This window comes from Ptychodera flava, chromosome 12 (assembly GCF_041260155.1).
Source record: "Ptychodera flava strain L36383 chromosome 12, AS_Pfla_20210202, whole genome shotgun sequence".
Taxonomy (NCBI): Eukaryota; Metazoa; Hemichordata; class Enteropneusta; family Ptychoderidae; genus Ptychodera; species Ptychodera flava.
In genome coordinates this window covers 32,340,313-32,355,683 of record NC_091939.1, presented here as the reverse complement: position 1 = coordinate 32,355,683, position 15,371 = coordinate 32,340,313, and the positions used below count along the sequence as shown (strand labels likewise).

The 15,371-nt window shown below is 39.5% G+C and overlaps 1 protein-coding gene across 1 annotated transcript; it reads right to left on the bottom strand.

Moving 5' to 3' along the window:
* On the bottom strand, positions 1-12,325 carry LOC139145654 (cartilage acidic protein 1-like). Its single transcript, XM_070716936.1, has 7 exons — positions 11,975-12,325; positions 10,141-10,439; positions 7,570-7,755; positions 4,200-4,337; positions 2,307-2,452; positions 1,731-1,953; positions 1-1,413 (listed from the first exon to the last, which is right to left on the bottom strand). Exons 1-7 carry the CDS (start codon positions 12,187-12,189, stop codon positions 941-943), a joined length of 1,680 nt encoding a protein of 559 aa, XP_070573037.1. The 5' UTR covers positions 12,190-12,325; the 3' UTR covers positions 1-940.
* Between the last annotated feature and the right edge of the window lie 3,046 nt (positions 12,326-15,371).

The window sequence follows — 15,371 nt, the reverse complement described above, 5'->3', positions numbered from 1 at the left end:
AATGATTTCGCTATTAAATAACGATTTAATTGGTCTCATTTTGCTTTTTCTTAAAAAAAATAAAATGCTACAAACAATAGTAAGTCATAAAATATCTCGACTCAAACATTTACCAATTCATTGTAATACAGCAAGGTTTTGTCGTCTGCGTCACGGTGGTACGGAGGAGTGGAGAATCTTAAAGATAATTTGTCACAATGCAGGTATGAGAATGTCGAGAAAGTGAAGGGGACCATAATATTCTTCCAGTAGCAAAATTTTAAAAACAATCTGTAAGACAGGTAGGTAAGGAGTCAACGTTAAACCTGCTGTATGAAATATTGAGATATGACATAATCTATGTGTGCTTATTCTTTGAGATTTCAGTTTCCTTAGGACTGTAAAACTATCTCCTGATTTAAAGTTAAACCTGATGTGAAAACACGTCATACGTATTCCAAAGATTTGTCTTCAGAATTGCGTCGAATGAGTTAACCTTTCAAACAGTAAAGGTGTTACTGAGAATTTTTCTTTTTTCCCGAAACGCCTTCCTTCATATTTGTCCATCGGTCAGCCAATACTCCCAAATCGTTGGGATCGCATAGTACTATATTATTGGCTTGGTCTTTACCTCAGATCCAAGTAGATCCAAGAGAAATTGAAAGGCATGAGATCGCGTTGTTGGCGAGTTAAGAATTTGGAGAAATATTGCGTTTCACTCACCAAATGTCTGTTTATTAGTAACAGCAGTTAGAATGACATGCAGTTTCCAAATGGGCATATTCGTTTATTGAATAGCTATCGAACCACAACTCTACCAGAGCTCTTTGTCTATGCGAAATGAATAAAGAGAATGAGACGTCCTTGATCATATGAAGAGGTACACTTCAACTGGGAAAGCGGCCGCTTGTCTTTTTTGTCCTCTAAATTTCTTCGTATTCCTTGATCAAAAAGAGAAACCTTATTCTGCCTCAGCTTGCCCAAGTTCTACGAATTCACCAACAATCTCCTTGTTGTCCACAATCGCAAATTCGTCAGTCGTTAAGGCGACGTTTCTTGGATATTCAACAACGACAAGGGTTCTCATTTCCAATTGTGATATGTTTCTCGTCAGTTTCACCCCGCTAGGCCACGTGATTTCAATTTTATCGACCACTGCATCACCGAGTCCAAAGTGGGCGACAGGTTCCATCTGGCATAAGTAACCAGATCCACCATCGATGACTCTGAGGTGAGCGACGTTGTCCGTTGTCCTGGCGACAACGAGGGCGCCACGAGCTGGAGCCCCGTGTTCCGTCTTGGGCATGACACGTAGCCAGTTTTCGTCTCCATTTGTTTTGGCGCGATACATGGTAAGTGGCTGCCTGCTGGACTCTCCATGCGCCAACATCAGTTCCAGCACACCGTCACCGTCGAGATCAGCTACAGCACCACCTGGTGGACAAAGAAAATTATTTGTTAATCAGAAAAGGCGTCCACTATTAAGAAAACTTCTTCCATGATTAAGCTTATGCGGCGAATCTTCTCGCCAAGAAAAAAACTAATCAGCGCAACACAGTATGAAGAATGAAATTGAAAGTGTTAAGGCCTAATAGAAACACACTCATAAACGTGCATACACACATCAATCCAGACATATGTCATCTTCGCTTGCCAAGGTCTCCTCTCCGGGCAGCTAGATGCTTCCCGAAATCAGAAAACTCCTGTCTGGCTAACGAGCCGTGAGAGCGGACGATGGACAAAACACATACCTGTCCCGTAGCCATAGAGTTCTCTAGCGTCTCCGATAGGTATTTGTGTTATCTGAGGATCTCCTCCATTCTCGTTTCTGAGAACTCTGAACACGTTATTAGGAGCTGCTCTGCGGTAAACGATGTTGTTCTGGAATATTTCCAAGTTGCCATCGTTGTCGAAGTCGGCGACAATCACCGTCCTGATTGGTGAAGGCCTGCGGTATCTTGGTGGGGCGATATCCTGCAACATGAGAACGAAAAGTTTGACGAACAGTTGATAAACAAGTCATTGACAACGACATAGTCCCCGCTTGAAATTAGGAATGAGTTAGTGGAAGTAACTATATTGAAATTAACATGATCAACATGAAATAAAAACGAAATTAGGGTACGAAAGACCTATCTGCTACTGGTGCCCATATTGGATTGTACTGTAAACAAGTAGGCATTAGTATTAGTGGCATATAGGGTTATGTCCTTTTACCACGTCGGAGAGAATTTTAAAGGGATATAGTAATCATTCAACGTGCATTTTTATTTTATTTTTCTGTTAGAGACAAAACATGGCCATATTACTTTAATGTCTATCCTTACCCTAAATTGACGCATCTCGCCGTTTTTCTCTTGGATATATATCCTATGTGGTCCCATCCAATTACCGTATACAATATCAATCAGTTCATCACCATTCAAATCTGCTAACGCCACCCCGCGACCGTGCCGATAACGATCAGCTATGTCTGTCACAAATGAGAGAAACCATGTCAAAACGATATTCATCACCGGACACACTGCTTAACTTATTATTCATAACATGAACAGCACGTACTGTAGTTAAAGAAGAGGGTTTAACATTGTGATCCAGAATCAATGCCCTCGACAAAGACGTCGATCAAAATTGTGTTCAAACTTTTCTCAATGAATATTTCATTCCACTCTCTTTCATAATCAAGGGTAAAAGTTAGGGTCAAATTTGGTACTAGAGAAACAAATTTGAAATTCAAAATGGCCGCAAATCCTTGCAAACTCTATGGAGAATAATAAAACCTGTGATTTTCGAAAAACTCAGACGGTGAGAAGTTTTCTCATACCAAGAGTTTTAAAATGAATCCAGCATCATATTAAATAAAAGTTTACCGAAGTTCATGATATGTAAAATGAGGTTTCAACGGCTGCAAGAAAGGTTCTTTACCAAAACTAATTAACATTTTCATAAATATTATTCGTATTTTAATATAGATACACCACGGGAACGGATATGAAACTGTGATATCAGATGCGAACGAAAGATCTTATTAAAAAGGGATTTCATTTTCATATTTACGTCAGTGCTCAGATTAGAGGCGAAAAACTACCCCCACGTAAACCATTCGTGAATCTCCCTTAAAAATGACCTGCTAACACTTTCTCTCTAAAACCCCTTTCACTGGTCAAATCGATGTCAATTTTGACCGTTACAGCAAAAGTGGGGTGGTTACAGCTTTTCTTCTTCCTCCGCCGAATTTAAAGAATTAAGAGAGACAGAAACGCTACTGATGACTTTAGTTCTGTTTAATGTACCACACTGGTGACTTTTATACGGGCTCTGATAAGATCCAACAGAGAAAATGCTGAAAATCGGTGATATTTTTTAAATATTTGAGGTGTAATTCTTGACATTGCGGGCGCCCTTTTTGCCGCGCCGAGATGAGGCACTGACTGCTAAATCAATATTTCATTCTAATTTTATAATTAGTCTATTGCCAGGTTTTATTTCTGATACATTAACCCACATTAAACGCTGGCAAGATTGATAAAGAGGGACAAGTCCGGCAAATTTCATAACTATATGTTGTGAGTTGTATATGCCGCTTCAAAGGTTCAAAGATCAGAGCGTCATTACTTCTTCTACTTTACTTCAAATCGGCTATTACGTCTCTAAAACCATTGGCAGAAATAAAGCATAACTTGAGAAAGTATGTCGAAAGATGTTTTCCAGCTCGCCAATCAACTGTTAATTCACTCGACTTTTCCCCTTTGTCTCTGTCCATTACAAATGCTCTAAACTGCCATGTCCTCACCACATGGGGTTAGTTGTGAGTCCCAACAAGTGGTTAATCAGATAAGAATTGTCAAAATTTGGGAGTCACAATATATGTTCCCGAGGCAAATTGTACGTTAAAATCTTTTGACACAACCAGTTGACACAAGGAGACACCTTTTTGTCATCATTTAAAGGGCCGTAGCCTGGGGTAGGTCCGGTTCACCCCGAATTTACCATACTGAATATGTAAATTTATGTAAATTTCCAAAATCTTGGCAAGTTTGTTACGCTACGGCCCAGATTTATTTCCCGTCATATGTTTCAGAGAGAATTTTTAAAACAGGAGAGAGAGAGAGAGAGAGAGAGAGAGAGAGAGAGAGAGAGAGAGAGAGAGAGAGAGAGAGAGAGAGATACAGAGACAGAGACAGACAGACAGAGACTTGCAAATAAAAAAGAAAACTTACTGGCTTGTGTAGCAACATCGACGAAAGTCCCATCGCCTTGATTGACAAAGAGAAAGTTTGCGCCCCATTCGTTATCACAGAAGATGTCTGAATGTCCACGGTCGTTCATAATTGGTCCTACTGTGACACCGCGACCTCCTGAAAATATATAAAAAATTGTTGTCAAAAACCTCCAAACTTCACTTTAAGTTCTTTAAAATATGATTACAGCTCTTCCGGTACCACCAGTCGCTGTGTTTGAATGTCGTTGACATTTTCTTTAAGTACGTGTATTATAAACAAGATCGGTGCAACGCTTGAGCACGATTGGGGTTTAAGAAGGCTATTTTGGTATATTATTGGTACATATGATACCAATGATGACCATAAAATTATTAATATTATTGGTAAAATTCTGATATTTCTGTATTTACTTTATACTTACATAAGTGCCCCAGTGCACTGGAACTCTGAATGGTGTTCATTCTTTATGCCAAATTTGAGCGGTAATAGCGAAGACCCTGAGAATAACTCAGTTTCTCGGTGAACAACGGGTTGGAGAGACTGAGGAGGCACTACTAAGCTTATGACCGCCCAATACGGCGTAATGTTGGGACTTTTTTTCCTAGGCTATTCTACCGTGATAATTTGGTATAAATTGTAAACATCATTACATACATTGTAAGTTGTTCCAGCTGGGAACATATGATGACTTACATAGAAATTTATCAATAAGAAAAGTAATAAATGCGTATTTATTATTACTAAAACGCCTTCTGGTCTACATATATGGGGGGGGGGGTAATAGGAAGATATCTATATATCTGTTTTAGACTGTCCCCCCCCCCCCCCCAGTCGCTTGGCTTTTCTCGGCAGCTGAGTTACTTGCTAGGCCATGACGTTCACTCCACCATCTACGCAACACCTACCACTTTATAGCAACGTTCTTCTGATGTTTAGTCCCTCAATTTATTGTGTTTTGATACCTATATGCCCACAGACTTGGAGCAAGTTTAAGACTGTTTATGTTCTGCAGAGATAGTCATTAGGCCTGTATTTGAATGAATATACATTCATATCATGTGACAAATATACTTCGCTTGATGGCCATAATATTTTCGAAAAGTCGAGGGGAGCCAGATTCGTGGAGCTGCACTCGGATAATATTGTTGCGCTTGCGTTTAGCCTAAGGTTCATGTTTGTAACCGTGCCGCTAACGACTCGTTGCGTTATTGCAGTCTATACGCTGGAAATGTAATCTTGTGGGCTACTCACACAAAGGCAAAACTTTATAATATGGCAGAATCTGATACGTTTATGTATTCTGTAAAATAAATATGGTAACATGTTTTCCAAGCAATGCCTACGGCCATACCACGTGGAATGCACCGGTTCTCGTCCGATCACCGAAGTTAAGCTCCATAAGTTGTATCTTTTGGCTATTTTTTCAGAACTTTTGTTTTGTGTTTCCCTACACTTTCTGCATAGAATACCTAAGCTGTAATTTAATGCCAAGTATTTAGCATATCAACACAACCTATATGAGTATTATCTCCATTGTTATTGTTGAAAATTGTACTCAAGTCCGGACTAGAATTCATTTGTAAACAATAAACAACGATCACTACATACATACAAGCTATGTTGACAAAAAGAATACTCAAAATTTCAGCATGACAAACGGATTAGGGTCATGCACGGTAGTTGATATACAGAAGCAGAATACTGAAAAACTTGCCACAAGTTACAGCTGATGTCCCTTTCAAGCTGCGTTGGGCGTGGTTAGTACTTGGATGGGTGACCGCCCGGGGAATACCAGGTGTTGTAGGCCCAAGTTTTTTCACATTTACTGTTTTTCTGTGTGTATTTTCAGAAAGCTTTCAATAAAACTACTCTATAAAGTTATCGTTAACTTTCATAATATCTTTTTAACGTTTTCTCTATCAATTTCATGTGCTCCAAGGAGAATGTACGCTATGCATGAACGCCGTTTATCTGGTCTTTCTTGATTACGCGTTCTGAAAACACAAAAAGCTTGTCACGTCATCTCAGGAATTACAAACCATATTGCGCCGCAAGCGAGTAAAGCAGTTGTATTCTTGCAAATACATATGGATAATTCTTGAAATAGTCGTTTACGGTGTGTCTAATATATTTGCTTTTCGAAAAATATCTATATCGCATAATTTTACAATATTTAAATGCCTTACATCGCGTGTGATTAGGCTGCGTTCACAAAAAAAACCCGAATTCAGGGGACTCGAAATTTTTTGGGGTAGTTGGGGGTGACTTGAAAGTTTTGCACTATCTATAGGGGGATCTGCAAATTTTTTTGTTCCCTGTTACCTTTACCGTACTTTTTCCGATTCCTAGGTTTGTCAGGTAATTCAATGACAAATGAATAACATTTTCGTGCCATTTAATTGTTCTAATGTTAGTAATAATTAAACAAAATCTAGAACAATTTAGTCACATTTTAGGACTTTATCTCGCTGAATCTAAACACGCACTATGATTTTTCGTAAAAAATCCAAACAAGTAAGCCTAGTAAAAGGGCAGAAGCTGCAACTGTTGATAATTTTTCAATAATTCTATGCAATATATCAAATACATGCATATTCTTCAATATAAGAACTTGTCTTTGGAATAGGACTTTACAAACTGCTAATAAGAGGTAGTCTTGAACATCTGCGAGCGGAACAGCGCGATACGTGTTTATTTTTTCTGCGCGCACATCCTTTACTGATGTACGGGCTTGTGATATTTTGGGGGGCTTGATCATATAGTGGCGGGATTGAGTTTGAGATTTTTAAGGGTATTGAGGGGGTGATCTGAGAAAAATAAGATTTCAATCGCGATTCCTCCACACCCCCCCCCCCCCCCCACCAATCGTTATTTGTGAACGCAGACTTACGGCCCAGATACGGCTTTTTCAAGCTGCTGTAGGGTCATATTTGAACCATTATTCATCATCCTACTCACATTGACAGGTAACTTTAAATAGCAGTAACACTGCCCTACCATAATAAGTGCTGAAGATGGTAAAACTTTGTTGATATTTGGCATAAAGGGGGGTCATTCATTAACTTTATCTTAAAGCAAAATTACCAACACAATTAAAATTCCAATGGAAACAAAGCGGTAAAGCCATGTAAATGCTTAATGTCAACAAGAACAAATGCGAGAATCGAGGACTTGGGACAGCCCCTTTAACGATCAACAGGACGTACTTTGTTCTGCGTTTTCCAAACCATCGCTAAGAAGAGATTAGAGGCCGGCTGGCAATCGCTTGCTGCGTGTGGGTATTTGGTCTTGCAACCGACTTAAATTGCAGACGCAAGCTTGCTATTAAAAGGCGTCCAAATGGAGACCAAAATGAAAGTTCACTTACCTGTGAGTCGTGCCACGCCGGCTTCACTCGCAACGTCTCTCAAGACAATATGACCGGCAGGTACGTCACTTTCTTCGACCACCATTTCGATGAGTCCAAACGGGCCGATGTTCCTCCGAGCATAATTAGCGACCACGATGGAGTATCTACCGGTACCTTTTCTGTCCACACATGCAACGGATCGCCCTGAAAGAGAATAAGTGAGAAGCCGTTGGCATTTTTCCCCCGCGCTTAGTAACCGAGTTCTTGACGGACCGTCAATATCCATTGATTAGGTCTGATAAGAGAGAAGTCTGAAACTAACTGCTCTAAAAATAACTTAAAGGGCCATTATTTGTAACTTTTGACCATTTTTACCTCGGAAAGTTCCATGTTGGAGGCTCATATTTGTTGCAAAATGTTGTTTTACGAAAAAACAAACATGATTAGTGATGTTATAGCCACATAAAACTGCTAATTTTTGTTCAAACGTGTTGCCCTTCCGAGCTCGTTTGTTGACGTCTGGCATGCTCAGCGTGCTGGGGAGAACGCAAATATGGTGACGCCGCGATCACGCAAGATGTACAATTTCACGTTTATTGCGGGATCAAAACAACATCGCGTCGTGGATTGCCAGACATCTGGCTACGCAACGTGCTCGGACAATGGACAACGACGTAAGTACCGGGCATAAGTAATGAATATTTATTTTGAAATTGCTGTAAATGGCTCGCGCAGGTGCAGAAAAATGCCTACATTGCAATCCGCGAGTCAACAGAGTTTGTATTTCTGTCCGGACAAGAATTGAAATTTTCGTTGTAAAATCACATGTTATTTAGTTGTAGGGCACGTTATGTTTCCGAATAATATGCGATTCTCTGTTATTTGACAGGCTATTCAACATGAGCCAGTGATCATTTCAATCAAAACTAACGGAAAAATCGCCAGAAGATACAGCTAATGGAACTTTAATGAAAATAAAGGCTCCATCAGTGTCATTGGAATGCAAAACGTAGGCCAATTATTAGGGGATTGTAGTGACAAAGCAAATGTAATAAACATGGTGCAATGACTAATGATAATCTTGTCTTATAAGTGTTGTGGACGGCATATACTCGGCGAGTTTTGATAGTTTGTCTCCAAGGTTGATAATAATTATAAGAATTAGAGGGTTTTTAGAAAGATCATTTTTTTTAAACGACGGAGACTTGCCTTATACTCTGCAGACAATAAAGTTGGATTATAATCACCGAAAAGCAGTGAGCTGTCAGTGAGTATTGTATATACCCTCGGATTACTCCAAGCATTTTCTTGTAGAGCTTGGATTACTCCAAGCAGTTTCTTGTAGAGTTTGGATTACTCCAAGCAGTTTCTTGTAGAGTCTATGACGAACCCTCACAGGTATTCTTTGTGGCCCGGTTACTTAAAAAAATTTGGTACTTTCATTTGCCAAAGTTATTGATTAAATCTCTCTTTTAAGACATGGTAGCAGTGAAATCCTTCTGCCATCATTAGTTTTGGCCGACGTTACTTTCTTATATGGGTACGTGGCAGTTTCGGTGAGTCTAAAACTTGAAGGCCTTCTTTGTTTCCGTCCGTGTGAGTTGTTACAAACATCATTAGGTAGTACTATAAACTCAAGTTGTACATGTATTACATTTGACGACAGTACCACGACATCAGACCTATAAAGCTGAGTGCATCACGGGAAGGCCAAGGAGAAAGAGTTGTTTCTGGTCGTCCTCTTCAAAACCACTTTGGTTTGAGACTCTCAAACCAAAGTTGTTTGAGACCATATTCCCAACGTTACTGTTATTAGTTTTGTCCACTTTCGATTGTTGATAGAATTGATTCTATTAAATGTGAGTCATATGGCACCTGTGATTGTTTGACTTTGAATCGACCGTTAGCACAGGGGTATCTGGTATTTTTTTATGTACAAAAATATCTTTAAATTAAGATGACGGACTCTCCCTATCTATTTTGTGTACTCAAGGTTGATACTTATATCGAGATTTGAGGAAGTATCGTCCTCAGAACTGTATAATTGTAACACGTTGGCATATTTGTTCCATTTCCAAACTTTCTTCGGCCTGCACTTGTTCACTTTGTGTACTCCGAATTCCCGGTATCTTAAAGACGATTTTGCCACCTAATTGAGTCATACAAGTCTAAGGCGGGCGACAATGTTATCAACGTAGTGGATTTCTGCGGATAACACAGAAGACTACACACCAAAGTTTAACTTCAGCTTAGACGGGACTTCAATTGTAGAAACGCCTAAAACGAAATACGTTTACATAGCTTTATTGACAAATACTGACATATTGCCGTGTCCACAATTATTTATTGGAGCCTAGCTCAAACTCTTTTTGCGGTGAGAAGTCGACTCCACCCCATCCCACCCCTAGCATGAGACAAAAGCTGTTTAATAGAGAGAATTCCACGCAGCGGATCAATGCCCTCCCAGCCATCTTTGTATACTGATATAGAAAATCTCAACACTACTATGACACCTTTCAGCGATCGGTAATTTTTTTTCACGAATTCCAGAGAGAATTATGAAATGTGTCTACAGAATGGTGTACTAACCAGCATAGAGTTTTATGGCATCTTTGTTGACTTCATCCTGGAATAGATCCACGTATTTTCCATCTCGGAACTTGAATAATTTGTCAGTGTAGGTGGCGTAACCGCTGTATGCATTGTTTGTATTCAGAAAGTATATCTCTTCTCTACCATCGCCGTCCACGTCACATGCAGAGACTCCGATGGCGTTACCCTGCGTGTCCCGGAGAGCGTAGAAAGGAGAGTTCGGGTCGTTGACTGCAATGTTGTACAGCTTGTTCGTGGTTGCGTTCCATTTCAAGACAAGGTTCGCACCGCGGTACCTGCAGCAGGAGCGGTTTCAATGAGAGGATCTGAAACTTACAAGTACAGGACTACAACGTCTTTGTAAAGTAGCAAGGTGAAATATGTAACTTTACAACAATTTCAGTATTAAAAAGGTATACAGTCACCTGTAATCTAAATATGCCCATATATTGTCAAAGGGGTGTTCCTTGGTATTCAAAATGCCCATGTGGGGGCGCTGTTTTTAAAAAGCGGCCACCCGCTTAAAATCTGTGACTGGTTAGATTTTCTCTTTCCATGGTAACTGTGGCAAAATTGGAATAGGTGACAGTATACTTTTAACGAATGCATTTACAAATTTCTGGCATTCGACTTCACTGTCTCAGACAACATATCAAATTGAATCTAACATTGGTTGATTTCATTCAAGGAAACCGAAAGTCAATTAGATTCGACATTCAAAATGAACGCTCTCGTTGGATTTTTTCTGTGAAAATGTCTTAAATCAAGACGTTGGCGATCTTTCAATGTTGTTTTACAAATTTTATGCCTGGAAAATGAAAACATCTCAATGACTTCTGTTCCTTGCTACCTTTTTAGACGTAGATCTTCAGTAGTACGTTTGAAGTGCTTGAGAGAAAAAGTTTCGTGTTCTACACGGTGTCGGCAAACTCTCAAACCTTTCTTTAATAGAGATAAAACGTATGGGTGTTATTTATAAAACGCCCATATCCCTGCCCCAAATTACTGGATATCGTGTCAGACTAAATATAAGTGTGGCCCCACGATTAGCTGTGCTGGGCAAGTCATTGTATTGTACACTTGCTTCAAGTGACATGAGAGCATAAAACTAGCTCTTCATACGAACATAGGCCTAATTCGATGTTCAACCACTGCCGTTCAATTCGTCTGTGTTTCGTAACGCGTGCAACCCAAAGAAATTAATCCTTCATATCAGATCGTTTTGTAATGCACAGATTTACGAAATTGGTATATCATCACTTATAGATCATTCCGATAGCGCTCCAAACGGGGTCTTTCTGCATTTGCCAATATTGCTATATCTTGCGAAATAAATCATTCAAGGGAAGCGATCCAATCACAATATCTTGGGCAAAATAATTGCTGTGCATCGCGTCTTTTATTGCTCTATGCAGGCGGTGAAAATTCATATGAAAAATGATGATGATATTGCTCGGAAACAGTTACAGCACGGCCCATTTCACGCCCCAGTCATAGCATCGGTGGAATGAGCTCTCGTCGAATCAGAATATGCGCATGGTAGCATGATATAATGTAATAAGATGTGCATAATACATAGTTGATTTTTGTTGTTAGAATTTGCGAAAGTTTGCGCTTCAGGAAGGTGGACTAGATTTGTAGAGACGGAAATACGTCATGAAATACGGCCTGTGACGCTCTCTTCAAAATGCGATTTACCTTCAAATTGCTATGGTTACAACTTCTCTGATCTTGGGATGATAGGGGCACGTCTTAAGATAGTGTATTGCTATGAAGTGGTGTTTCAATATAACATTCTAAGAAAACTACGAAATTTAGGAAAAATACATACCCTGCTACGATCCATTCCATTTCTCCATCGTTATCGACATCGCTGACGGCAACGCCATAGTTGAGCTGGATGGGGTTGGACGAACTATCGAATATATTTGCAGTTAAAGACTCGAACATTCCGCTGGTTGCCGAGGAGGTGATGTGGGCCGACAATAATATCGACGCCGTGAAGCACAGAAAGATGTTGCTGTTGAATCGCTGAGTATGCATCATGGCTCCGACCCTGTTGACTGTGTTGGCGGCTTCAGACGATACAGAGCAGTGTATTTTAGTGGACTTTGGCGTCAGACTGGTCAGAGGCCTGAAGAAGAGGCTGGAAGAACTGAGCGACTAGCAAGGGACGAGTCTTGTATTTATACCTGTGCAAAACCGTTACGTGAGAAAATGTTTACAAATCTTACGAAACCATAGCTCATGTGTTTACACAGCAACTTTGAACCGGTCAAGTATGTAAGTTATATATCAAGATGGCCTTAAGTCGATAATGCGAATAAAGAGTTGTATTCTAACAAACATGTCGTAGAAGTGACCTTGGATTACGACGTCTGCCATGTTAGACGCGGAATTCCAAGTCTATCGAAATGCAAAAGGTTGGGAAAGGATGTTCAAAGTTTCCATAGTGATTATAACGTAATTGATGATAAAATACTGCCCTCGCATGGTAGTTTGGCTCAAGTGAAAAATATATCAGTTACCAAACGATATCTGATATGATAAAATATTAACTTTAGTTACAAAACTGAAAACGTCGTTACTTAACGCGCTATTATGTAAAGTTTCTGTGTTTGTATGTCTTCACACTGGCGGCTCGAAATTACTTATAACACTTTTTGTTTTCCGTTGGTTGAAATATGAAAGGTAGGACCGGCTGGCAGAAACATGTAGTCAAGAATATTTAGAGTTAAAAAGGTCAGTGCTGCCCGCCGAATGTTTTTATCGGCGAGTAACAACGCTTCATATTGTAATCGCGCCTCTCTCTCTCTCTCTCTCTCTCTCTCTCTCTCTCTCTCTCTCTCTCTCTCTCTCTCTCTCTCTCTCTCTCTCTCGCCACACAAATGCATCATTGACGCGCAAGGAGAGCCAAGGAGAAGTGTTAGGTTTCAGCATGTTCTAACTAAGAAGGTAGTACGAGTTTTGTTCGTCGTTCTTCTTGAATAGAGCCATCACGATTGAGCAGAGCACTTCATACTCTTCGTAAATTTGGTCTCTCTTCATCGCCGCATATATGTACCTTATACAAACCAGTATAGACGGCAGACGTATATATTTGTAAAGCATACCGGAACTCTACCAAACCCCTATCTCCTACTGCTCCAAAGGACATTTTTGTCATTAAATTGTGTTTGGTACCTTGTGAATAAAAAAATCTTTGGTTTTTGAATTTTCGTTTTTTCGAACATAAAGAAGAATTAATACATTGCACCGATTTAAGTTATAGCACAGTCGATCCATTGCATTATCGGCGAAAGACAGGAGACCAATTGACAGAGCGACCCGGGGACGGAGGTTAGCCATATTTCTTGTTATGACAGAGGAATATCGAACACCAATTACCTGGTCATGATGGCTGTAGTGCATTTATATTACCGCATAGGGCCGCGCGTTACCAGTAATACATCGCCATATCCCGAGGCCCTAGGCAAAGAGGTATAGCGACGCTTTTCTGGTAACGCATAGCAACGAGGGCCAATAAAATGGGTTTATAGCCAGAATAAAAACCGGGTTATAGGTGTTTTGTAACACACCGCTGTTTTGTGTTATTGTTTTTAATGTGCTCTGATAGAGGGTCACTTATAGAGAGGCCAGGATAAATAATTAATTTATAAACAATAAAAGAAAATAAATTGAATAAGAATTAAAATAATTGACCGAACATATGCATCATATTCAAGATGCAAAACAGTTTTTCAAAAATACCTTCTGACGTCACTATTCTCTATAACTAGTGGGGACTAGAGGTATTCTAGCGAATCGAAACGCAGCGTGTGACGTGTTATAACGTATCATAACGAATTACAAATAGTATGAAGATAACAGATAAGTCACATTCGATATCAATGCATTTAAGAAAGGTGCTACGAAGATTTCGATCACATATGCACGACAAAAGCATGCCCCTACGATTACTGTGAGGGGCATGAATTTTATACCTCGACCTCTACTATACATCATGCAATGCAGCTAGTTTTTTCGTCAATTCTGCAATTAATTAGCCTGAATGATATGCCGACGAGGAAGTGTACGGCCTCAAGTCAGCGAATCTACTAGTCTAACGCCAAACATGTTTACATTGTTTGCACCATAGGAGATTGCACAAAAGTCCGTCCCCAGGGGTAGTTGTCGGGGTAGGGGTGCCTTGGTCACAGCATAAGGTTCTTCTTGCCATGGTTTATTTGATTTAAGGTAAAGGCCGACGAATTCGGACGCGCACACGCTTTAGAACGTTTCTGCGCAGATTTAACTCCAGCCTGTCGCAAATGGGTTACTTTGTAGCGCATGTATTTAACATCACCTGTCATTGTTGTAATTGCGCTTTTACCTAATTTTTTGACCCAGTCTCTTAGAAATACATGTGATCTATAACCTTGTCATATTTTGACCCCCTAGGAAGCTGGTTTTTATTCAATATGAGCGAAAAATTAACATTTCTCTCCCATTTACATGGCGCATATTACCCATTCACCTGGGGATATTGTAAAAAGTAGCGTGGTGACACCCTTTTATTAAAAGTGTAAACTAAATGGTATTATGTCAGGATTTTTTTCGCCAAGTTTGGTCAAAATGACACCATTCAAAACGACAGGAAGAAAGTTCGAAAATTATGTAGTGATATAATTTCGATATCGTCATTTTGTAATCGATACTTATGTAATAATTTCTGTAAAAACATCATGAAAACTATACATTCGATAGATATGGATCTTAAGTCTTGGTATTTATTAAAATTAACTCATTTGCTAAGCTTTTTATAATTTTTTTCTTTAGTTTAAGTGAATTATATCATTTTTATTTATTTCTAACGACGCCATTTTAACGTCCGTTTCCATGGAAACGAGCGTGGTGACCCCCATTTTTTATTTTATTTTTGCACTTGCACAACTTCAAAGAATATTTGTGCAAAGTTTCAAGAAAATGACACCACAACTTAATTTTGACGTAATTCGTAGTACTTCACCTTAATACGTTTGACCACGGTTCCTCGTGGAGGGGCCGTGGTTTTACTATGATATGTATTGCTAATAAAGATTTATACCACCATGGATGTAAAAAATAGACTGATACCACCCTTGACAATCTTACGCGAAGTTTTGTCACTGTGATGCGTCTATTATCTGACTAGTTTGATTACTTAATGCGCCTAAGTAAGCAAGGGTAAATTGACTGAATTACTAATC

Excerpts from the sequence above, each read along its gene's own strand:
- LOC139145654 (XM_070716936.1), bottom strand. The coding sequence starts at position 12,189 with ATGATGCATACTCAGCGATTCAACAGCAACATCTTTCTGTGCTTCACG. Across the intron at positions 4,338-7,569 it reads CGGCGTGGCACGACTCACAG|GAGGTCGCGGTGTCACAGTA; the intron begins GTAAGTGAACTT and ends ATATATTTTCAG. Across the intron at positions 1,954-2,306 it reads GCGAGATGCGTCAATTTAGG|GATATCGCCCCACCAAGATA; the intron begins GTAAGGATAGAC and ends CTCATGTTGCAG.